Below are 24,064 nucleotides of genomic sequence, written 5' to 3'. Positions count from 1 at the left end.
TCCAAACTAGCTCAAGAAAGATAGATGTCTTTCACCTGTTCAAACAAAGAACACAAATTTGATCTTTATCTGATCTGTGTGCATTTTACATTCCCTACATTGTTATTACAAAAATGCATGTTATATTTAAAAGTTTATATCTTTTTAGAACAAAAGGACCAAATGCCAGTAGGTTGGAACAGGATCTAATAAGATTCATCCTGGAGGATGCTGAGACTCTGACAAAATTGTACTAGCATCCTACTTTGTCCAGCCTGACAGACTGATCCATCTCAGACTTTACAAATATCTAAACTTTCACAGCACCCAAGGACTAGACAAGAAATGTCGCAGCTGGCTTTCTTAAGATTTAACCATTTTTCCAATTTTCTTGGGCCCCCAAAAGAAATATGCCCCAGATAACCAGGAACTAATTTCAAAAAGACCGTCGTCCGAATCTCTTAGGTTGGGGTAGATAGTTTTGGTCATTCTATGAGTTATGGATATATTGTCATTTAAGAGAATGGTTACAAAATAGTTATGGTCTTGGGAAGGAAGGATACAATGGGGAGCTTAGACCCAGGGACTTTTCTGTTTTTTCCCCTTTTCTCTAACCTTTTTTCTTAGATAAAAGGTTGAGAAGAAAAGGCGGGTATCGAGATAATCATATAGGAAGAATAGTATAAAGGGTAGATTATTGAATCTACTCTTCAATTTAGCTATTGCTATTCTCAAACAATGTCATTTTTGTTTGCATTAGTATGGATTATTATATATTGATACAGGTTTAAGGTTTTCATTAGTATAAATCTTTGGATTTTGATACAATGTTTAAGGTTGATTTTGGTATATTGTAATTTATGTATGTTTCAACACTTGTGTAGCTGTTGTGCCTGTGCAACTCATTTAAAAATATAAGGTTTAGTCCTAGTCCTTTTAACAGCTGCTACTGTAAACTGTTAGGGATGGTCAAGAAATACAAGTTAATAGTCAGACAGTCAAATTCATGGTCATGTCAGATACTAGTCTACAGTATCACATGGTTGAACAGATAATAAATATCTAGAAACAAGCAACATTTGCTTGTTCAGTTATACCATGAATAGATAGATGGTCTTCAGAAACCTAGAGGCTCAGAATATAGCATTTAAAGATGTTTTTATTAATTTAAGGTCTTTTTGACATTGAGACATGTCAGCTCCTAGCAGCACCCTATTTTTCTTTGAAAAAAAAAAAAGGATGAATACTGAAGAATCTCCATTAGGAGATGGTTTCTAATGTAGCAAGCTGCCACTAGGCAAAGAAAATGCCTTATTCCCTCTACAGACAGAATGCTGTCCAAAATGGACAAACAAACACAGGCAAAGTCTACTTCTGAACTCTGCCAAGACAGAGTAAGCAAATTCTTTATATTTCCTGCTTCACAAAAATGTCTGTCAGATACTCTAGGCCAGAAGGCTAAAGATGGATACACCAATATTATAGAGACAATTCAGGGGAACTGTTCAGGCAGCCATTTCTTTGCCTTTTCTATAGCCTTGGAAGCTGCTTGTCTGAGTTTGCTACTTATTCAGGTAATATTTATTCCTTCTCAGGTCTCTGATGGGATTGAAAACCAGATAGTGATAGTTTCACAACTAAACTTTAATTATAAAGGGTCTAAGAAAATATTTTGGAGTCAAGTTATTTTAAGGATGATAAGTAAAGATTAGAGAGTCCTAGAAGATGTTTAGTGACGGTTTGAGGGAAATTATAAATGGTGTTTTAAGGATGGTAATTGTAAGTTATAAAAGAGAATTTAAATGCTTAAGATGATAATGAGAAAATGATTTATGTACAGAACTCTAAACTAACCAAGATGGGATAGATAATAGAATACTTTCTTCTAAGTTGCCAAGTTTAAGTAGACTGAATACAATATAAATATAGATTTATAATGGATAAATTTTACACCATATATTTAATATGGTGTGACTATAAATATTACACCATAGATTATGTCACAATTGTTCCTACTGTATGTTGTAAGAGAAAGAACCTCTTTATTTAGATTAAAAGAGGGAATTGTAGGAAGTTGGTCTGGTATCACTATGTATTCAAATGCTAACTTCTGGCCCATGAGATCTGGTTGTCCCGATGAGGAGATCCTCACATACACCAAATAATGTTATGTAAACCTTGTTATACCCAAGTTATCCCTGATTGGTCAATAAAGATGCCTACAGTCTGGGATTGGGAGAAGAGAGTGGGTCAGAACAAAGGTTCCTGGGCTTGAGTTCTGAGGCAGGACCCATGAGGAGAGTGAGGAAGGAGGAGGAGGAGGAGGAAGAGAAGGAGGAGGAGGAGGAGGAAGAGGAGGAAGCAGCAGCAGCGGTGGCCATTGAGGATATTCCTGAAACACAACAGCAGAGACCATATCCTCAACTAAAAGCCAACTTCTATCATCTACCTCATGCTCCATCCTCTCTTTGACAGAAAAAGACAGCTTTCATACTCAGGAGATAAAAGCTTCCATAACTAGCAGAATAAAGATTTAAATTCTCACTTGGGATTCATATAGGGACAAAGCTAGGCTCCCACATAGATTTTAGAGTCAAACAAGTCCTGCTTCAAATTCTTCCCACAACTAAATCCACTGTTTGATAGAGGCTGGGGCATTGTAATCCTTCAGTTTGTTTTATCAGCTATTAAATTGAGAACACTTTAATCTTACACTCAAGGTTTTTCCTGAGAATGGAGTATAAAGCAGGCTGTGCTGTGATTCACACCTAACAGATGAACTCCCTTTTGTGAGTTCCCTTTCTCAGAGAAGATAAATGGTGTTCCAGAGAACAACACTTGAGGTTGTTATTTGGCCTCTGAACAATGTTCACATATGTGTATTCACTCCCTTTTCCTTACACATGTGCACATGTGAAGTTGAATAAAAAAGTATTAAAAACTGAATAGAAGGAAGTAATACTAGAGATTTTCCTCATTGAAAATTGTAAGTAAATTGGGAAATAAAATCACATTCATTAATATTTCAGTGTCTTGCTTAAGCAAATCTTTGACAGTGTATCTATATTAAATCAGCCACTTCCCTCTTCAGCTCCACAAGTTAAGAGTTGTAAAACCTGAAGTTGTGTGAAAATTCTGACTGCTAGTGAGAAAACTCCAAGAAAACAAGACAAGAGTCCTGTGATGTCAGTTTCTTTAGAACATGGTATTATGTTCCTTGCTCCTCCCAGGTTTAGTGGATAGGAATGAATTTACTGGAGTGATTATTTATTACAACTGTTTATTGCTCCTATAGAAAAATAAGTTTTGCCATGTGTGGCTTGTCCTTGTAATTGTACACTAATGTGACTCTTCTTAACCCTCAGAGTATTGTCTGATTGTCTAATGCTATGAATGAAGTTGGCTGTTGCATGAGACTCTAGTCCTTATTTATCGACCTCTTTCTCCCAGGTCCCATTGCCTCTAGAGTGGTAATGGTACTTGAGCATAGTTTCTGTGGCAAGAATACCAGAGGGCTGTTCACACGCATACAGCTGTTCCTTGACTCACTGGTACTTTACTGTTTCATTCAGTTTCCCATATAGTCTTTGTTTTTCATGCCCAAGAAGTAGGACTGATAGTCTTTTGGATAATGGGTTTCCCTTCCTCCACAGATTCATCTGAAAACTACATCAAGACAAAGACTTTTGAGGGCTTCTGTGCATTACATCTTGCTGTGAGTCAAGGACATTGGAAAATCACACAGATTCTTTTGGAAGCTGGAGCAGATCCTAATGCAACCACTTTAGAAGAAACCACACCATTGTTTTTAGGTGATGTATACTATTTTTAGTACAGATGAACTTTTAAAATGTTTTTGTTAGAGAAACTGTTACAGGATGTTTCTTTTTCCTTTGATTTTTGAAACTGAAAAGCTATTTTTAAAGGTTTTTCTCTTGTTTTTCTACCTTTGGGTGATAGTAGTATTTGGGACTTGAAAATGTTTATTTAAAGCTGCAAAACCCATTGTGAATTGAAACTGCCCTGTTGTCCAGGGCAGTGCTAAAGACCAATGATGTTTTATTGGAGCAGTCATTGCAAAGGTTATCTGCTAAGGTCTTGTCTCAGTATTAAAAGATTAAGGTTCCATGGAAGGAATCATTATTTGTTGTCTGTGGATCACAAGTCAGACTTCTTCAGTGAGGAACTTTTAATTCCTTAAGGATCACAGCCAAATCCTAAGTTTTCATATTCTAATAACAATATTTTTTTCTTTTTATTCTGTCCTTATATATGCTTCTCTTTGAATTTTAGGAACATATTTTCTCCATAAGATTGACTGAGACATGAGGAAATTCAAAGGATGCCTTTGAAGTAGAATTAGTATATCTGTTTTCCAGTTTTGGTCCTACCACATATAATTTGTACGATTACTCATTTACTGTATGCCTGTTGCTTCATTTATAACATGAAAATATTCTATTTATCTAGACTTTGTTATTCACATGAGAATAAAATATCTTTAGAAATACATTTTTTGTGAATATATAATATTCATTTAAAATTTTCATGTATGGTAAAGTTCAGTTTAAGTGTGTGTGTGTCTTTCTTTTTTTAAAGATTTATTTTATTTTATGTGTATGAGTACACTGTAGCTGTATAGATGGCTGTGAGTCATCATGTGTGTGACTGCTGTTGAACTCAGGACCTCTGGCCCTGCTCACTCCAGCCCCGGCTCGCTCTGGCCCTGCTCACTCCAGCCCTGGCTCGCTCTGGTCCTGCTCACTCCGGCCCTGCTTGCTGCTCGCTCTGGTCCAGAGTAATTTACTGCAGCTGTCTTCAGAGCACCAGAAGACGGCATCAGATCTCATTACGGATGGTTGTGAGCCACAACCATCTTACCTGCTCAGCCAGCTTGCCAGCGTGTGTGTGTGTCTGTGTGTGACACCTGCATATAAGAGCCTGTGCATATAGAGAGAGGAAGACGTTGGGCATCCTGCTCTATCATTTTCTACATTATTTATTTGACACAGATTTATCTTACTGAACTGTAGTCATTCTGTCTCTGCCACCATATCCCTGAGATCACTGGTGCACAGTAATGCCTGTGGTTTTATGTAGGTGGTTGAACTTTGAACTTAGGGCCTGACACTTGTGTAGCAAGCACTCTTAGCTGCTGAGCTGTCTCCTCAGCTCCAGTTTCTAAGATTTGAGAGTCAGTGAGGCTGCAACATCAATTCACCTACAAATTCCATTTTCCTGATTTTTGTTCTTGTTTGGTGACAGGGTCTCCCTATGTAGTTCATGATGTGGTCTTGAACTAGAGATGATCACCTTGTGTCTGCCTCCCATGGGCTAGGGTTACAAGCATGTGGCTACCATACCAGTCTTTGTGCCAGTTTTAATTTTTCATCTCCAACTTTACCCCTGAGAGCCACTGATCTGTTATCATTTCCCTAGTTAACTTTTCACAGAATGTCATGGATATGTGGAACAATGTATGAGATTAGTTTTATAAAAACAAAACAAAACAGCATAATGCTTTTAGAATTCCTCTATATTGTTGTATGTATTAATGCTCTATCTCTTTTTATTGATGGATATAGAGGAATTTTAATCTAACTATATGGCTGCCAGGGCAAGGGATCACATATGAGAAGAACTTCTAGGTCTCTGTGATATAACTGGAATGTAGACACACACCCCTTTAATCCCAAACAATGATGTCTAATCAAGGGCAGACAAAGTGATCAATCAGAAAGATTTGACAGAATGAGTCACAATAGGATATACTCTAAGGAGAATAGACAAGAAAGAGAGGATACTTAAGAGCAGAGATAGTGAGAGAGGGAAAGAGGGAGAGAGGGCAGGAGGGAAGGAAGGAGGAAGTGAGGAAGGGGGAGAGGTGTGGTATTATGTGTGTGTATGGCAGTTTTACCAGGACAATTTTACAGGGACAAGTTGCAGATAGAACAAGCTAGACACAGGTGAAGACAGAATGAACCAGAGTTAGCATGAGTCCAAGAGCTAGCATGAGTCCAGAGTTAGCATGAGTCCAAGAGTTAGCATGAGTCCAGAGATAGCATGAGTCCAGAGTTAGCATGAGTTAGCTTGAGTCCAGAGTTAGCATGAGGCCAAGCAGAGCCTCATACTCAGAAACCAAGAGAAGCTGGATTGAGCCAGTCAGTTTAGAAAGATTAGATTGTACAGAGAGGCTTGAAGCTTCTAAGCCTACACCTAGGGATAGTTAGAACAGAGAAGGAAATGCTCTGGGCTCAGCCTAAGCTGTGTATTTGTACAGCTTGGGTATGACTCTCATCTCACCACTTCATCTGAGAAAATAGAAGTGACATTTACAATGGATAGTACTGTATTTCATTATATAGAGGTACCATTCTTTACCCATTTGAATTGCCTTTAGTGTTTGGTAAATATATAAATCTGGTGTGAATTTGCATTCAGTTTTGTGTGATTGTTTTCATTTTTCTAGCTATGCTGAGTATATGCTTACCTGGAGAACATTCTGGAGGATTCTATAAGCTGCTGTGCCCTTTTGCATTCCTTTGACTAGTATTTTAGAGTTTCATAGCTTCCTATCTTTAACAGGTGACTTTGCTCCCCTCCCTCCTTCCCTCTCTTCCTCTCTCCCTCCTTCCCTCTCTTCTTCCCGCTTTCCTTCCATTTGTCTTATTGTACTCCTGGCTGGCCTAGCTTGGAACTCAAAATGTATCGCAAGGCAATGAAGTTCTCTGCCAGTCCTCCAGCCTCAGCTTCCAGAGTGCTGGGATGATAGATATGTTCTTCCGTACTTGTTTGGAACTTTTTACTTTGATGGCAGGACTGAACGTGAGACTAGTATGAGATGGGAATTCAGGAACCATCTGCTGATTTTTCTTAGAACATGTGATTGCCTGCATACAGCTTAGGTTTATGTTTTAATAAGGAGCCCATGCTTTCTCCTTTTCTTCCTTTCCTTCTCTCATGTCTTCCTTTCTGACAGGTCTGGTTGGGCAGCCTAAGCTGCTTTCCATCTTGTGATGATCCTGTGTGTAAGTGCTGGGTACAAGTGTGTGCCCTCTTGTTTTAGTTCCTTATTTTATTTGTTTATTTATTTATTTGTTTATTTAACCTTGTCTTCATTACCCATGTTTATCTTGACCTGTGTATACAAGAGTAAATATTCTTACTATATGTATATAACAACTGCTTTCAAAGTAAAAATACCCATTTATTTATTTATTTATTTATTTATTTATTTATTTATTTATTTATTTTCCGAGACAGGGTTTCTCTGTATAGCCTTGGCTGTCCTGGAACTCACTCTATAGACCAGGCTGGCCTCGAACTCAGAAATCCGCCTGCCTCTGCCTCCCAAGTGCTGGGATTAAAGGTGTGTGCCACCACCGCCCGGCAAAAATACCCTTTTAAATATAATGGTTTATAAGTGAAAACCTAGCTGATTATTTAGGAAATAAGCCTTTCTTCCATATTTGTTCTATCTAAAAATTTTGAAAATAAGAGACTTGACTCTAATGTAACTTGATAGAACAATATCTATAGGAACTACTCTGCCCATCACATGTTTGGCTTGGGTTAGGTTGCTTTTGTTGTTGTTATAGTTTTGAGTCTTTGTTTACTCTGTGTACCTTTGACATGACTTGATCGTTAATTCTGACTCTGCTGCTGACTTTTTATCAGCATCTTCATGGAAAAATGGTAATTCATAATTGATAAGAATTTTTAGTGTTTTTATCTTGGTATATTGTGTTGATCTTTACTTTGGTAATTATTATTGTTTTCAACTGAAAGATTAATCATTTCCATAGAGATTTTAGTGTAAATGTTTTTACTAGGGGACCTTTAGTTATTTAGTATGAATTTGAGTGTTTTGAGATAAACAATTGGATTATTTGGTTTGTTGGTGTATAAATTTCTTGAGTTCTTTATATATTTTGGGTATTACTCCTTTTCCAGATTTAGGATTTTGAAAATCTTTTCCCATTTTGTAGGCTGCTGTTTTGTCCTATTGACAATCTGTTGCTTTACAGAACCTTGTCAGTTACATGAGGTGCCAGTTATTAATTGTTGATCTTAGTGCCTGAGCTATTGTTCTTATTTTCAAGAAGTTGTCTTCTGAACCAATATATTCAAGGGTATTTCCCACATTCTCTTTTATAAATTTAGTGTTTTCAGTTTAATGTGAGATCTTTGATCACTTAGACTTGAGTTTTTTGCAGGGTGATAAATATCAATCTTTTTGAATTTGTCCAGTTGCAGACATATAGCTAGACCAGTCCAATATGTTGAAGATGCTTTCATTTTACCATTGTATAGTTTTGGCTTCTTTGTCAAAAATCAGGTGTCCATATGTGTGTGGGCTTAATTCTGTATATTTGCTTTGACTCTGTTGTCAGTCTTTCTGTTTTTATGCCAATACCATGTGATTTTTTATTAAGAATGCTCTGTAGTATACCTTGAATCAGGGATCATGATTCCTCCAGAAGTTCTTTTATTGTACAGCATTGTTTTAGCTATCCTGGATTTTTTATTTTTCCATATGAAGTTGATAACTGCACTTTCAAGATTTCTTAAGAATTGTGTTGGATTTTGGTGGGAATTGCTATGAATCTTTAGATTTGTTTTGGTAAGATGGTCACATTTACTATATTAATCCTAGTGATCCATTGCTGAGGGCCAGCCCTGGCTCTTCTTCTCTCTTGTTGGTTCCTCTTGAGGCAGGGGAGGGGAAAGGACATCTGTGGGTATAAGACTTGTTCTTACGAGATATTTAGGCTTGCTGTATACTAATAAAACATTTACTTATTTGAAGTCTAAGTCACTTTGCTGCAGTAGGTGACTTGCCTGTCTGAGTTCCTCTGAGGCAAGAGTCTCTGGCATTTAGCACCTCATCCTTAAGCAGTGGGGGATTAAGTCAAGGATTAATTTCTAGAGCCCTTTCCCTTTTATCCAGATTCCTCTTCCTTGTTAGGCTAGGGGGAATTTATTTGGAGCAATAAATTTTTATTGAACTAGAAAAGAGCCACTCTAGCAGAAAGAAAAACTTTTACACAAGCAAATATGGATTAAACTTACATAAATTCATATACACATTCATGCATACACATTTGTAAATCTCCATTCAGATCATCTGGCCCAGCATGCAATCTCATAATTACACACTTATATATGAATATGGAGCAAAAGACCAAGTGCCAGTGCATAAAGAACTCACTCATGCTGGATGAAAAATGAGCTCCAATCTTTATTGTATAGAGAAAGAAAAAGTCTCTCCCCCTTTATTGTTAAATGAATTAAAAACAAGTCTGGAAGAACAAAGCTTTGTTCTCTTTATTAAGACTAAGCCTGCTTTGCTATTAAGATATGGCCTGTTCCATCCCATGGTAAGGAGAAGCCCACCTGCTCTTTCTGTTCTCTCTGCATATTCTTTTTCTTCCTCTTTCCCTCTGCATTCTGCATATTGCTCTTCTAAGATTTTAAGTTGCCTTATAATTTCTAAATTTTTCCACTCTGCAATTCTCTTTTTCTTTTAGTGATTATTTTTTTTTATTTACATGCCAAATATTGTCCCCTTTCTGTTTCCCCTCCACAACTGCCTATCCCATCCCCCCCCTTTGTCTCTAAAAGGGTGCTCCCCTACCTATCCACCCATTCCCGCCACACCCCTCTAACATCCACTTTCTCTAGGGCAATAAGCCTCTCTACAGGACCAAGTGCCCTCCCTCCCATTGATGGCAGATAAGGCAACCCTCTGCTACATATGTAGCTGGAGCCATGAACCCACCCATGTATTCTCTTTGTGGATTAATCCCTTCGAGTTCTGAGGGGTCCAGATAGTTGATATTGTTGTTCTTCCTGTGGGGTTGCAATCCCCTTCAATTCCTTCATTCCTTCCCTAACTCTTCCATTGGGCTCCCCAGGCTCAGTCCAGTGGTTGGCTGTGAGTGTCTGCATATGTCTTAGTCAAGTGCTGACAAAGCCTCAGAGGACAGCTATACTAGGCTCCTGTCTGCAAGCACTTCTTGGCATCAGCAATAGTGTCAGGGTGTGGTGTCTGCGGATGGGATGGATCCCAAGGTGGGGTGGTCTCTGGATGGCCTTTCCTTCAGTCTCTGCTCCATTTTTTGTCCCTGTGTTTACTTTAGACAGGAACAGTTCTGGGTTAAAGATTTTGAGATGGGTGAGTAACCCCTTCCCTGCATTCTCCCACGAATCTTGCTCTCTCCTCCTACTCTGATGTAACAATGCTCTTGCTCCTAAATGCCTTTACTTCTAAGTCCTTCTTAAGTTCAGTCTGTCTAAAAAGTTTTCTTTTCCTCTTAGTCCTCAGCACTTATACGTCTTTCAGAATACATGATCTCATTGTGAAAAAGTTCACCACAAGTTTACACATAAATTCAAATCATAAATCAAATAAGAAGTTTACAACAGAGAATGTTTATATGCATGTCTTTTAGGAGTAATTATCTGGCTAACCATTCATCGTCTGTCACTAGCTCTACAGATTCATGGAGAGTTAAAACCATAACTTTTGTAACTAAGTTATTAGTGAAGCTTTGTATAAATAAGCCCAGTCAATATTTTATCTTCTGTCCTTGTACCTATAGTAAATTGTTACTTCCCTCCTTTTTCCCCAAAGAATAAATAAAAAAATATATTTTTAAAATGTTATTTTCCAAGTGAACCAGGATAGATAGGTGTCCTAAAAAGAATATCCATAACATATGTGGCAACCATGGTCTTTAGATCCAGTGTGAAAAGGCAGGTCAATTCAAAGTTAAATAATTTAGAAAAGGTGTTAAAAATATATTGTTAACATCAATTATAATGTAAAAAGTTAGGACTGAAGTACCAAGGAGATGAAGACAGTATTCTTTTGCCAAAGGAAGTACAACCTGAGCTGGAGGACTTGGTCATGGTAGAGCCTAACATAACATTATAGAGAACCATCTCCTCTGCAGCTTTTAGAAACTAAGGAATAGACCTGGATGAAAAATAATCCACACACTTGCTCATAATATTAGATACTGCCCCGTAGGCTTGCAGAAAAAAAGACTCTGTAAGCTATACCCCCTTTCCCAAGCACTTTCTTGAACCAAGGATTCTGGGGAGTCTAATATCTTAAATAAACCAAAATATATCTGAGTAGAATGGCCATTCATGTATCAGACCTGACACTACAAGTATGTGTTGGCCAGGGAGAAAGGGAAGGGTCTAGTGAGAATAGTCCAGGTACTAGATGAAAGGAAGCAAGATTGGCCTTCATCCATTACAACATTGGTTAAAAAGGATAGAATAAATAAGAATCCAAAAAAGAGAGGAGGCAAGGATAGTCATGGGTCAAGAACTGGGCTCCCCTAAGTCACGGAGCTGTCGAAAGGACCAGCGTAGTAACTTGAGTTATCAGGAAGAAAGGGGAATTAGAGTGCAGCACCTAGGGACAGGAAAAGCCCAAAGCTTTGCTTTCAACCTGACCATGGCTAAGTGCAAAATTCCTTTGCCTTCAGAGAATTCCAAAGAAAGGAAAGGAGATGTGGTGGCAAACCTTCAGCCCCAGCCCAGGCTACATTTCTCCTCATTCCCTGTGGCCCTGCCTTATGGAAGCACAGAGTCTTAGGACTAAGCTCTGCTCCCCAGATACGAGGGAGTAGAAACAAGCCACAAAGTCACTGGGAATCAAGGGGAACATGAGTGCTGCCGTATGTAACATTATTTTGGGGAGTGGGAAGAAGCACCCCAAAAGGGATGCCTTCCTTCACCTGGCAAACAGTTGGCCTGTTTCTAACAGCAGAAAGCATGATGGAGTAAGACTCATAGAAAAAGCCTATAGAACTGATCCTCAGCTGGTATGGCACAGCCTTGAATAGGAGGTAGAGAGTGTGGGGCAGCCAGTTCCCACAGATGATACTACTGCCTCAGTTCCCAGTGACTCTTGACTCCAGATGTTCCCCGTGGCTGGGACTCAGGGAGAAAACTGTTGTGTTTCACGTGATCAGAGACTTTCGCCATTAACAACTGGTGGATTGAGGGAATCCAGGTCAAAGTTGAGGCCAGGAGGATGGCCCAAGTCCTGTAACTGCTGTATATGGTCTAGCGCGTCCTCAAAGTGAGCCTTGTGAGTAGTGTGTCGCATCTCTGCCTCAGACTGCTCACATATTTTGCCCATGTCACTGTGCTGCTACTGATACTTTTCAAACTGCTCTGCAGGAATAGATTCCTGGTGACTCTGTAACTATTCTGGATACTTTTCTGTGATCTCCTTCAAGGATGGGGACAGGAGGTACTGCATGACACTCTGCATGATGGGGAGAATGTTCCCTTTCCCATCTCCTTCATCCATGCCCAGCCCTTCCATGGCTTTGGTCAGTTCCTCTTCAGACGTGTCTGAGTTCTGAAGGTTGGTGTCATTTTTGGTTAGCCCACTTGATGTCTCCATTAGGTAAGAAGTAAATTCTTGTTGAGAACTTGCATCACTGCCTACTCTCTCAGCTGCCTCTGAGAGCTCCTGGGCTCTCAGATGGGGTTCTTCCTCAGCCAACTCCTTCATTGCCTTCTCAAACTCCACAATAGCTTGCGAAGCCAGCTCACTGTTAAACAGTTCCTGGAAAATTTCTCTCTGGAGATGAAGAGAGCATCTCTCCAGAAGCTCCTGCAGTTCCTGGTCTGCTTTTGACCCCTTCCTCAGCATCAGCCATGCCAGTCATGCTGCCCCCCTGTTAGTTCCTTTTTTATGACGTTTTGGTTAATAGTTTTACAACCTCTTGGAATGTGGTCTGAGTTGCAGATGCCAGCTTGCTATCTCAGAAGCAATTAACTCTTGACACTTGAAGACTAACAGAGTTCTCAATGCGGTTTTTAAATCAGAAAGGACATTATTAGCAGTCCTATTATAGAAGAGCTTAATAATTAGCAATATAATTTTAGGAATTGTCTTAGGGTTTTACTGCTGTGAACAGACACCATGGCCAAGGCAACTCTTGTAAGGATAACATTTAATTGAGGTTGGCTTATAGGTTCAGGGGTTCAGTTCATTATCTTCAAGGTAGGATTATGGCATCATCCAGGCAGGCATGGTGCAGGAGGAGCTGAGAGTGTAGAATCTTCATCTGAAGGCTGCTAGCAGAATACTGGATGCTAGGCTTTTAAGAGCAGGGTCTTAAAGCCCACTGATATCTTCCTCACTTCCTTTCTTTAGAGACTTAAAGTTCTTGTCACAGGTCTTTGACTTGCTATATTAGAGTTAAACTAAAATATTTTATATTATTTGTGGTTGTTGTAAAAGGTGTTGTTTCCCTAATTTCTTTCTCAGCCTGTTTTATCATTCGTATAAAGGAAGGCTACTGATTTTTTTTTTTTTTTTTTTTTTTTTTTTTTTTTTTTTTTTTTTTTTTTTTTTAGTTGATTTTGTATCCAACCAATGTTTTTGTTTTGTTTGGTTTGGTTTGGTTTGGTTTTTTTGTTTTTTGTTTTTTCGAGACAGGGTTTCCCTAGCTGTCCTGGAACTCACTCTGTAGACCAGGCTGGCCTTGAATTCAGAAATCCACCTGCCCCAGCCCAAGCACTTTGTTGAAGGCATTTATGAGTTGTGGGAGTTCTCTGGTAGCATTTTTGGCTTCACTATGTATACTGTTATATCATCTGTTGACTTCTTTCTTTCCAACTGTATCCTCTTGATCTTCTTTTGTCTTATTGGTCTACCTAGAAATTCAGATACTATGTTGAATTGATAGGGAGAGAGTTGGGAGCCTTGTCTTGTCCCTAATTTTAGTGGAATTGCTTTAAGTTTCTTTACATTTAATTTGATGGTGGCCATTGGCTTGCTACAGTTTGCTTTTTATTATGTGTAGGTATGCACCTTATATCCCTGACCTCTCCAAAAGTTTTATCATTAAGGAGCATTGGATTTTGTCACACTTTTTCAGCATCTATGAGATGATCATATAATTAAAAAAAAAGATTTATTTATTTATTATATGTAAGTACACTGTATCTGTCTTCAGACACCCAAGAAGAGGGCATCAGATCTCATTACGGATTGTTGTGAGCCACCATGTGGTTGCTGGGTTTTGAACTCAGGACCTTCGGGCAGTCAGTGCTCTTAACCGCTGAGCCATCTCTCCAGCCCGATCATGTGATTTTTTTTCTTTCGGTTTACTTATATGGTGGATTACACTGATGGATTTTCATATATTGGACCATCCCTGCATCCTTGATATTAAGCCTACTTTGCCATGGTGGTTGATGTCTTAGATGTGTCCATGGAATTGGTTTGTGAGTATTTTATTGAGTATTTTGGCACTGATGTTCTTAGGGAAATTGATCTGAAATTCTCTTTTTCTTTCCTGAGTCTTTGTGTGGTATAGCTATCAGGGTGACTGTGACCTCATAGAATGAGTTTGGTAATAGAGTTCCTTCTCTTTCTATTTGGTGGAGTAGTTTGAGGAGTATTGAGGTATATTGACATTAGCTCTTTCAAAGTCTGGTAGAAATCTGTACTAAAACCTTGTGGCCCTATTTTTTGTTGTTGATGGTTTTTTTTAGTGGAAGACCTAATGACTATTTCTTTTTCCTTATTTTTATTAATCAATTATTTACACACCAAATATTTCCCCTCCCCTTCTCAGCCCCCCTTATAGAGTTTTTACCCCATCCCCTTTCTTTCAATTCTGAGAGAGCACCTCCCTGCCCTGGGGCATCAAGCCTCTACAAGACTAGGTGTACCCTCTTCCACTGAGGCCAGACAAGGCAGCCTTCTGCTACGTATGTGCCAGGGGCCTAGGATCAGTCCATGTATGCTTTTTGGTTGGTGGCTTAGTGTCTGGGAGCTCCCAGGCATCTGGATTAGTTCACACTGATGGTCTTCCTATGGGGTTACCACTCCCTAACTCTTCCATATGGGTCTCTGACCTTTGTCTAATGCTTTGCTCTGAGTATCTGCATCTGTCTCAGTCAGCTGCTGGTAGAGTCTCTCAGAGGATAGCCTTGTTAGGCTTGTGTCCTCAAACACAACATGATGTCAGTAATAGTGTCTCGGTTTGGTGTCCACTCTTGGGATGGATCCCAAGTTGGGCAGGTCATTGGCCAGCCATTTCTTCAGTCTCTGGTCCATTTTGTCCCTGTATTTCTTTTAGACAGGAACAATTTTGGGTAGAAAATGTTAAAGGTGGGTTGGTGTCCCCATCCTCCACTGGGGCCCTGTCTAACTACTGGAGGTGGTCTCTTCAGGTGCCATCTCCTCTCTGTTGGGCACTTGGTTAAGGTTACTCAACTTGGGAACCCCCACCATCCCAGCTCTGTCCTCATTGTTTGAAGGATATCTGTGTTGCTTCCAGTTATCACAAAGAAGGCTGCTGTGCACATTGTAGCAGTGGGTCATCTTTTGGATGTATGCCCAGGAACGGTATAGCTTCAGGTATAGGTTCTTCAGGTATAGGTTCAGTGGTATAGGTTCTTCAGGTAGAACTATTTCCATTTTTTTGAGGAACCATTAGATTCATTCTCAGGGTAGTTCCAGTTTGCAATTCCCCCATCAATAGAAAAGTGTTTGCCTTTCTTCATTCATATCCTTGCCAGCATGCTCCTTAGCCATTCTGATTGATGGAAGGTGGAATCTCAGGGTTGTTTTTATTAGCATTTTTCTGATGACTAAGGATGTTGAACACTTCTTTAAGTGCTTCTTGGCCATTCAAGATTCCTGTTGAGAATTTTCATTTTAGCTCTGTATGCTAACTTTTTAATTGGATCATTTGGTTTTTTGGAGTCTAGCTTCTTGAGGTCTTTATATATTTTGAATATTAGCCTTCTATCAAATTTAGGGTTAGTGAAGATCTTTTCTCAATCTGCAGGATGCTATTTTATCCTATAGACAGTGTCCTTTGCCTTTGCTTTTCAGTTTCAAGAGGTCCCATTTCTCATTGTTGATCTTAGAGCCTGAGCCATTGGTGTTCTGTTGAGGAAATTTTCTCCTGTGCCAATGCATTCAAAGCTCTTTCCTACTTTTCCTTCTATTAGATTCAGTATATCTGGTTTTAATTGAGGTTCTTGATCCACTTGAACTTGACCTTTGTACAGGGTGATAAATATGGGTCAATTGCATTCTTCTACATGCAGAGCACCAGTTAGACTAGCACAAGGAAGAGCTAATGCCAATACTCCTCAATACCCCTCCCCATGGAAGCAGGATGCTCCTGGAATCCTAGAATGCTAATTGGAATGGCAGAGCTAGTCCAGAGCCAGACAATGGAGGTCTGGGAACTGGGTGCAACTTTAATAATTTCATTTTTTAAATCTGTTTTCATAGTTTTATGTTTTGAAATTTTTGCTTTTTTAAAATTTTCATCCACAGTGTTCACCCTCCTTAGGCATTGTGGGGGAGGAACTGGGAGGAGTAGAGCAAGGGAAAATGAAAATCAGTATATTTTGTATAAAAACTATTTTTCTTTTATTATTATTATTATTTATTATTATTATTGTTGTTGTTTTGATGATATTACTTTTTTTTCTTTTAGATATTTTCTTTATTTACATGTAAATTTCTCCATTCCCAGTTTCCCCTCCAAAAAACAAAGAAACAAACAAAAACAATGAAAACAAACCCCTGTTGCCTCCCCCCTCCCCATGCCTGCCACCCCACCCTCTCCTGCTTATTGGCCCTGGCATTCTCCCACACTGGGGCACAGAACCTTCACAGGGCCGAGGTCCTCTCCTCCCATTGATGATCGAATTTGCAATCCTCCACTATACATGAGCTGCCAGAACAATCAGTCCCACCATGTGCAGTCCTTGGTTGGTGGTTGAGACCCTGGGAGCTCTGAGGGTACTAGTTAGTTCATATTGTTGTTCATCCTAAGGGGCTGCAAACTCCTCAGCTCCATTGGTCCTTTCTCTAACTCCTTCACTGGGGACCCTGTACTCAGTTCAATGGTTGGCTGTGAGTCTCTACATCTGTATTTGTCAGGTACTGTCAGAGCCTCTCAGGAGATAACTATATTTAGGCTGGCTTGTCTTTCCTTCAGTCTCTGCCCCATAGTTAATCTCTGCAACTCCTTCCATGGGTACTTGTTTCCCCCTTTTAAGAAGGAATGAAATGTCCTCCTTTGGTCTTCCTTCTTCTTGAGTTCCTTGTGGTTTGTGGGTTGTTCTTCCTGTATTCCAAACTTCTGGGCTAATAACCACTTATCAGAGAGTGCATACCGTGTTTGTTCTTTTGTGATTGGGTTACCTCACTCAGGATGATATTCTCCAGATCCATCCATTTCCCTTAGAATTTCATAAATTTATTGTTTTGAATAGCTGAGTAGTACTCCATTGTGTAGATGTACCACAATATCTGTTTCCACTCCTCTGTTGAGGGACATCTGGGTTGTTTCCAGGTTCTGGCTATTATAAATAAGGCTGCTATGAACATGGTGGAGCATGTGTCCTTCTTACATGTTGCAGTATCTTTTGGGTATATGCCCAGGAGTGGTATAGCTGGGTCCTCAAGTAGTATTATGCCCAATTTTCTTAGGAACTGCCAAACTGATTTCCAGATTGGTTGTACCAGCTTGCAATCCCACCAACAATGGAGAAGTGTTCCTCTTTCTTTACATCTTCGCCAGCATCTTCACCAGTTGCTTTCAGTTTCTGACTACTGTGAGTAAAGCCACAACAAACATGGCTGAACCATTGTCCTTCTGGTAGTATTGAGTGATATACTGGATCTTGAAGTAGAATGAATTGATTTCCATAGCAACTATACAAGTTTGTACTCTCATCAGTAGTTGGACAGTGTTCCTCTAGCTCTTCATCCTCAACAACATGAGCTCTCACAAATGTTATTGTTCTTAGCCATTCTGATAGGTCTAAGGTGGAATCTCAAAGTAGTTTAGGTTTGCATTTCCCTTGTAGCTAAGGATATTGTTTTCTCAACCATTTGAGTTTTCTGTGTTGAACAATCTCTGTTTACATCTGTTCCACATTTTTTAAATTGGATTGTTTTTTCTTTTATTTGGATATATAGTTTCTTGAGTTCTTTAGATATTTTGGAAATTAGTTGTCTATGGCATATGAAGTTAGTGAATATCTCTATTTGTAGGCTTTGTCCAATTGATGAGTCCTTTGCCTTAGGCTGTTCAGTTTTATTAGTTCCTATTGAATAATTGTTCATCTTAGTGTCTGTGATGTGGATCTTCTCTTCACGAAGTTTTCTCTTGTGCCACTGTATTCAGTTTTTATTCTATTGAAACGCTGTGCCAGTTTTTATTCTATTAGGGTTAGTGTATCTGGTATTATGTTGAGGTCTTTAATCCACTTGGACTTAAATTTTGTTCAGGACAATAAGTATGGATGTATTTACATTCTTCTACATGGAGACATCCAGTTTGACCACCATTTTTTTTCTTGTTGGATATTTTCTTTATTTACATTTCAAATATTATCCCCTTTCCTGGTTTCCCTCCCTCCAAGAAAAACCCTATCACATCCTTCCTCCCCTTACTTCTATGAGGGCTTTCTTCCACCAACTCACTCACTCCTACCTCTCCACCCTCAATTCCCCTACACTGGGGCATCTATCTAACCTTCATAGGACCAAGGACCTCTCCTTCCATTTATGCATGACAAGGCCATCCTCTGCTACATATGCAGCTGGAGCTATATGTACTCCTTTGTTGATGGCTTAGTCCATGGAATTTCTGGGAGGTCTGGTTGGTTGATATTGTTGTTCTTCCTATGGGGTTGCAAACCCCTTCAACTCCTTCAGTTCATGCTCTAACTCCTCTATTGGGGACCCTGCTCTCAGTCCAATGGTTGGCTGCTAGCATCCACCTCTATATTTGTAAGGCTCTGGCAGGGCCTCTCAGGAGACAGCCATATCAGGCTCCTTTCAGCATGCATTTCTTGGCATCCACAATAGTGTCTGGGGCAGTCTCTGGGTGACCTTTCCTTCAGTCTCTGCTCCACACTTTATCTCCATATTTGCTTCTGTGAGTATTTTATTCTCCTTCTAAGAAGGACAGAAGCATCCACACTTGATCTTCTTTCTTCTTGAGCTTCATATGGTCTGTGAATTGTATCCTGGTTATTTGGAACTTTTGGACTAATATTCACTTATCAATGAGTGCATACCCTGTGTGTTCTTTTGTGAGTGGGTTATCTCACTCAGGATGATATTTCCTAGATCCACTCATTTGCCTAAGAATTTCATGAATTCGGCCGGGCGGTGGTGGCGCACGCCTTTAATCCCAGCACTTGGAAGGCAGAGGCAGGCGGATTTCTGAGTTCGAGGCCAGCCTGGTCTACAGAGTGAGTTCCAGGACAGCCAGGGCTACACAGAGAAACCCTGTCTCAAACAAAACAAAACAAAAAAATAGCTGAGCAGAACTCCATTGTGTAAATGTACCACATTTTCTGTATCCATTCGTCTGTTGAAGGAGATCTGGGTTCTTTCTAGCTCCTGGCTATTATAAATAAGGCTGCTATGAACATAGTGGAGCATGTGTCCTTACTACATGTTGGAGCATCTTCTGGATATATGCCCAGGAGTGGTATAGCTGGGTCCTCAAGTAGTATTATGCCCAGTTTTCTGAGGAACTCCCAAACTGATTTCCAGATTGGTTGTACCAGCTTGCAATCCCACCAACAATGGAGGAGTGTTCCTCTTTCTTTACATCTTCGCCAGCATCTGCTGTCACCTGAGTTTTTGATCTTAGCCATTCTGACTGGTGTGAGGTGGAATCTCAGGGTTGTTTTGATTTGCATTTCCTTGATGACTAAGGATGTTAAACATTTCTTTAGGTGCTTCTTGGCTATTCCATATTCCTCAGTTGAAAATTCTTTGTTTAGGACTGGTAAGATGGATTAGCGGTTAAGAGCACCGACTGCCCTTCTGAAGGTCCTGAGTTCAAATCCCAGCAACCACATGGTGGCTCACAACTATCAGTAATGAGATCTGATGCCCTCTTCTGGTGTGTCTGAAGACAGCTACAGTGTACCTACATGTAATAAGTAAATAAATCTTTAAAAAATAAAAAAAGAAAAGAAAATTCTTCGTTTAGTTCTGTCCTCCATTTTTAATAGTGTTATTTGGTTCTCTGGAGTATAACTTCTTGAGATCTTCGTATATATTGGATATTAGCCCTCTATCAGATGTAGGATTGGTAAAGATCTTTTCCCAATCTGTTGGATACCTTCTTGTCCTATTGACCGTGTCCTTTGCCTTGCAGAAGCTTTGTAATTTTATGAGGTCCCATTTGTCAATTCTTGATCTTACTGCATGTCTTAGCCAGGGTTTCTATTCCTGCACAACATCATGACCAAGAAGCAAGTTGGAAAGGAAAGGGTTTATTTGGCTTACTTTCACAAGGCTGTTCATCACCAAAGGAAGTCAGGACTGGAACTCAAGCAGGTCAGGAAGCAGGAGCTGATGCAGAGGCCATGGAGGGATGTTCTTTACTGGCTTTCTTCATGGTGCCAAGCCTCAACTCCTTTGCATGACCCCTTCAGTCCTGGACCATCAAATGCAAACCAATGCTGTCCCTTCACCAATGGCCTTCCATGGCCTCTCACTGTGTCGAGCCTCAGCTGCTCTTCATGACCCCTTCATGCCTTCAAAACCAGTACCATCTGGGTGACTCTTACACATTACCAAGTCCCGCTGCAGCACAAGGTACAACCTTGGCTATCTTTGGAACACAGTCTCTTTGCTCTCAAAAAACACTTCCCAGAAGATGTTACCTCAACGATGCTGGTCTTTTCTTAATCACCGCTAATTTCTTAGCTCCAGCTAACCAGCATCAATAGTCCCAGTAATGCAAAGTTTTAACTTTAGTAGTTCTGGTATCTTGTTAATCACAGCTGACACTTCAGCTCCAGCTAACCAGAACCGCAGAATCTTCACATTCAAAACAACATGACCCTGATAAGAGTCTTTAATCTTCCCTCTGAAATTTCACAAGCCAGGCCTCCATCTTCTGCGCTGTTCTCAACATGATCTTCCAAGCTTCTATACAACATCCCACAGAGTTCTTAAGCACCAGTGGCTCTTATAGCTCAAAGTTCCAAAGTCCTTCCACAATCCTCCCCAAAACATGGTCAGGTTGTCACAGGAATACCCCACTCCTGGTACCAATTTGTTTTAGTCAGGGTTTCTATTCCTGCACAAACATCATGACCATGAAGCAAGTTGGGGAGGAAAGGGTTTATTGAGCTTACACTTCCACATTGCTGTTGATCACCAGAGGAAGTCACGACTGGAACTCAAGCAAGCCAGTAAGAAACATCTCTCCATGGCCTCTGTATCAGCTCCTGCTTCCTGACCTGCTTGAGTAGTCCTTGATTTTAGTTGGGATTGCTTTAAGTTTCTCTCCATTTAGTTTGATGTTGGTTACTGGTTTGCTGTATATTGCTTTTACTATATTTAGGTATGGGCCTTGAATTCCTGATCTTTGCAAGACTTTTATTTTGAAGGGGTGTTGGATTTTCTTAAATGCTTTCTCAGCATCTAATGAAATGACTGTGTGTTTTTTTTTCTATGAGCTTGTTTATGTAGTGGATTATGTTGATGGATTTACATATATTGAACCATCCCTGCATCCCTGGGAAGAAGCCTACTTGATCGTGGTGAATGATTGTTTTGATGTGTTCTTGGATTCAGTTGGCAAGAATTTTATTAAGTATTTTTACGTCAATGTTCACAAGGGAGATTGGTCTGAAGTTCTCTTTCTTTGTTTTGTCTTTGTGTGGTTTAGGTATAAGTGTAATTTTGGCTTCATAGAATGAATTGGGTAGTGTACCTTCTGTTTCTATTTTGTGGAATAGTTTGAAGAGTATTGGTATTAGGTCTTTCTTTAAAGGTCTGATAGAATTCTCCAATGAAGCCATTTGGTCCTGGTCTTTTTTTGTTGGGCGACTATTAATGACAGCTTCTATTTCTTTAGGGTTTATGGGACTGTTTAGATGGTTTATCTGATCCTGTTTTAACTTTGGCACTTTGTATATGTCTAGAAAATTGTCCATTTTATCCAGATTTTCCAATTTAGTTGAGTATAAACTTTTATAATAGGATCTGATGATGATGTTTTGAATTTACATGGTTTCCATTGTTATTTCTCCCTTTTCTGATTTTATTAATTTGGATACTGTCTCTGTGCCCTCTGGTTAGTCTGGCTAATGGCTTATCTATCTTGTTGATTTTCTCAAAGAACCAGCTCCTGGTTTTGTTGACTCCTTGTATAGTTCTTTTTCTTTCTATTTGGTTTATTTCAGCTCTGAGTTTGATTATTTCCTGCCATCTACTCTTCTTGGGTATGGTTACTTCTTTTTGATCTAGAACTTTCAGGTGTGCTGTCAAGCTGCTTGTATAAGCTCTCTCCAGTTTCTTTTTGGAGGCACTTATAGCTATGAGTTTTCCTCTCACCACTGCTTTTATTGTGTCTCATAAGTTTTGATATGATGTGTCTTCATTTTCATTAAATTCTAAAAAGTCTTTAGTTTCTTTCATTATTTCTTCATTGACCAAGTTATCATTGAGTAGAGTGTTATTCAGTTTCCATGTGTATGTGTATTTTCTCTTGTCTTTGTTGGAATTTGAGACCAGCCTTAGTCTGTGGTGATCTGATAGAAAGCTTGGGATTATTTCAGTCTTTTTGTATCTGTTGAGACCTGTTTTGTGGCCAATTATATGATCAGTTTTGGAGAGGGTACCATGAGGTGCTGAGAAGAAGGTATATTCTTTTGCTTTAGGATGAAATGTTCTATAAATATCTGTTAGATCCATTTGGTTCATTACTTCTGTTAGGTTCAGAGTGTCTCTGTTTAGTTTCTTTTTTTTTTTTTAAAGATTTATTTATTTTTACTTATCTTATGTGTATGAGTACACTGTAGCTGCAAAGATGGCCGTGATCCATCATGTGTGTGGCTGGTGGGAATTGAACTCAGGACCTCTGCTGGCCCTGCTCGCTCTGGCATAATTTACTGTAGTTGTCTTCAGACACACCAGAAGAGGGCACCAGATCTCATTATAGGTGGTTGTGAGCCACCATGTGGTTGCTGGGATCCAAACTCAGGACCTATGGAAGAGCAGTCAGTGCTCTTACCCGCTGAACCATCTTGCCAGCTCCTCTGTTTAGTTTCTGTGTCCATGATCTGTCCATTGCTAAGAGTGGGGTGCTAAAGTCTCCCAGTATTATTGTGTGAGATTCAATGTGTGCTTTGAGCTTTAGTAAAGTTTCTTTTATGAATTTGGGTGCCCTTGCATTTGGAGCATAGATGTTCAGAATTGAGAGTTCATCTTGGTAGATTTTTCCTTTGATCAGTATGAAGTGTCCTTCCTTATCCTTTTAGATAATTTTTGGTTGAAAATCATTTTTATTTGATATTAGAATGGCTACTCCAGCTTGTTTCTTGGGACCATTTGCTTGGAAAATTGTATTCCAACCTCTTACTCTGAGGTAGTGTCTTTGTCACTGAGGAGCGTTTCCTGTATGCAGCAAAATGCTGGGTCCTGTTTATGGATCCATTCTGTTAGTCTATGTCTTTTTATTGGGGAATTGAGTCCATTCATGTTAAGAGATATTAAGGAAACGTGATTGTTACTCTGTTATTTTTGTTGTTAGAGGTGGAAGCATGTTTGTGTGCCTATCTTGTTTTGGGTTTGTTGAAAGATTACTTTCTTGCTTTTTCTAGGGTGTAGTTTCACTCCTTGTGTTGGTGTTTTCCATCTATTATCCTTTGTAGGGCTGGGTTTGTGGAAAGATATTGTGTAAATTTGGTTTTGTGGTAGAATATCTTTTTTTCTCCATCTATGGCAATTGAGAGTTTTGCTGGGTGTAGTAGTCTGGGCTGGCATTTATGTTCTCTCAGGGTCTGTATGACATCTGACCAGGATCTTCTAGCTTTCTTAGTCTCTGGTGAGAAGTCTTGTGTAATTCTGATAGGTCTGCCTTTATATGTTACTTGACCTTTTTCCCCTCACTGCTTTTATTATTCTTTCTTTGTTTTGTGCATTTGGTGTTTTGATTATTACTTGGTAGGAGGAATTTCTTTCTGGTCTAGTCTATTTGGAGTTCTGTAGGCTTCTTGTATGTTCATGGGCATCTCTTTCTTTAGG

At 39.5% G+C, this 24,064-nt stretch overlaps 1 protein-coding gene and 1 pseudogene across 5 annotated transcripts in view; one reads left to right on the top strand and one right to left on the bottom strand.

Annotated features, from left to right (window-relative positions):
• Nucleotides 1-24,064, top strand: part of Asb3 (ankyrin repeat and SOCS box containing 3) — a 98,657-nt gene that overhangs the window by 38,193 nt on the left and 36,400 nt on the right. For all 5 annotated transcript variants that reach the window (XM_031341989.1, XM_031341988.1, XM_031341992.1 and 2 more), the window contains one exon: nt 3,633-3,791. In XM_031341989.1, coding sequence (XP_031197849.1) covers nt 3,633-3,791 — 159 coding nt within the window. The remainder of the gene's footprint in view (nt 1-3,632; nt 3,792-24,064) is intronic.
• On the bottom strand, nt 11,969-15,352 carry LOC116068759 (annotated as a pseudogene).

The sequence above is a fragment of the Mastomys coucha genome, unplaced genomic scaffold (assembly GCF_008632895.1).
Source record: "Mastomys coucha isolate ucsf_1 unplaced genomic scaffold, UCSF_Mcou_1 pScaffold22, whole genome shotgun sequence".
NCBI lineage: Eukaryota > Metazoa > Chordata > Mammalia > Rodentia > Muridae > Mastomys > Mastomys coucha.
This window is presented reverse-complemented; position numbering and strand designations above follow the sequence as displayed.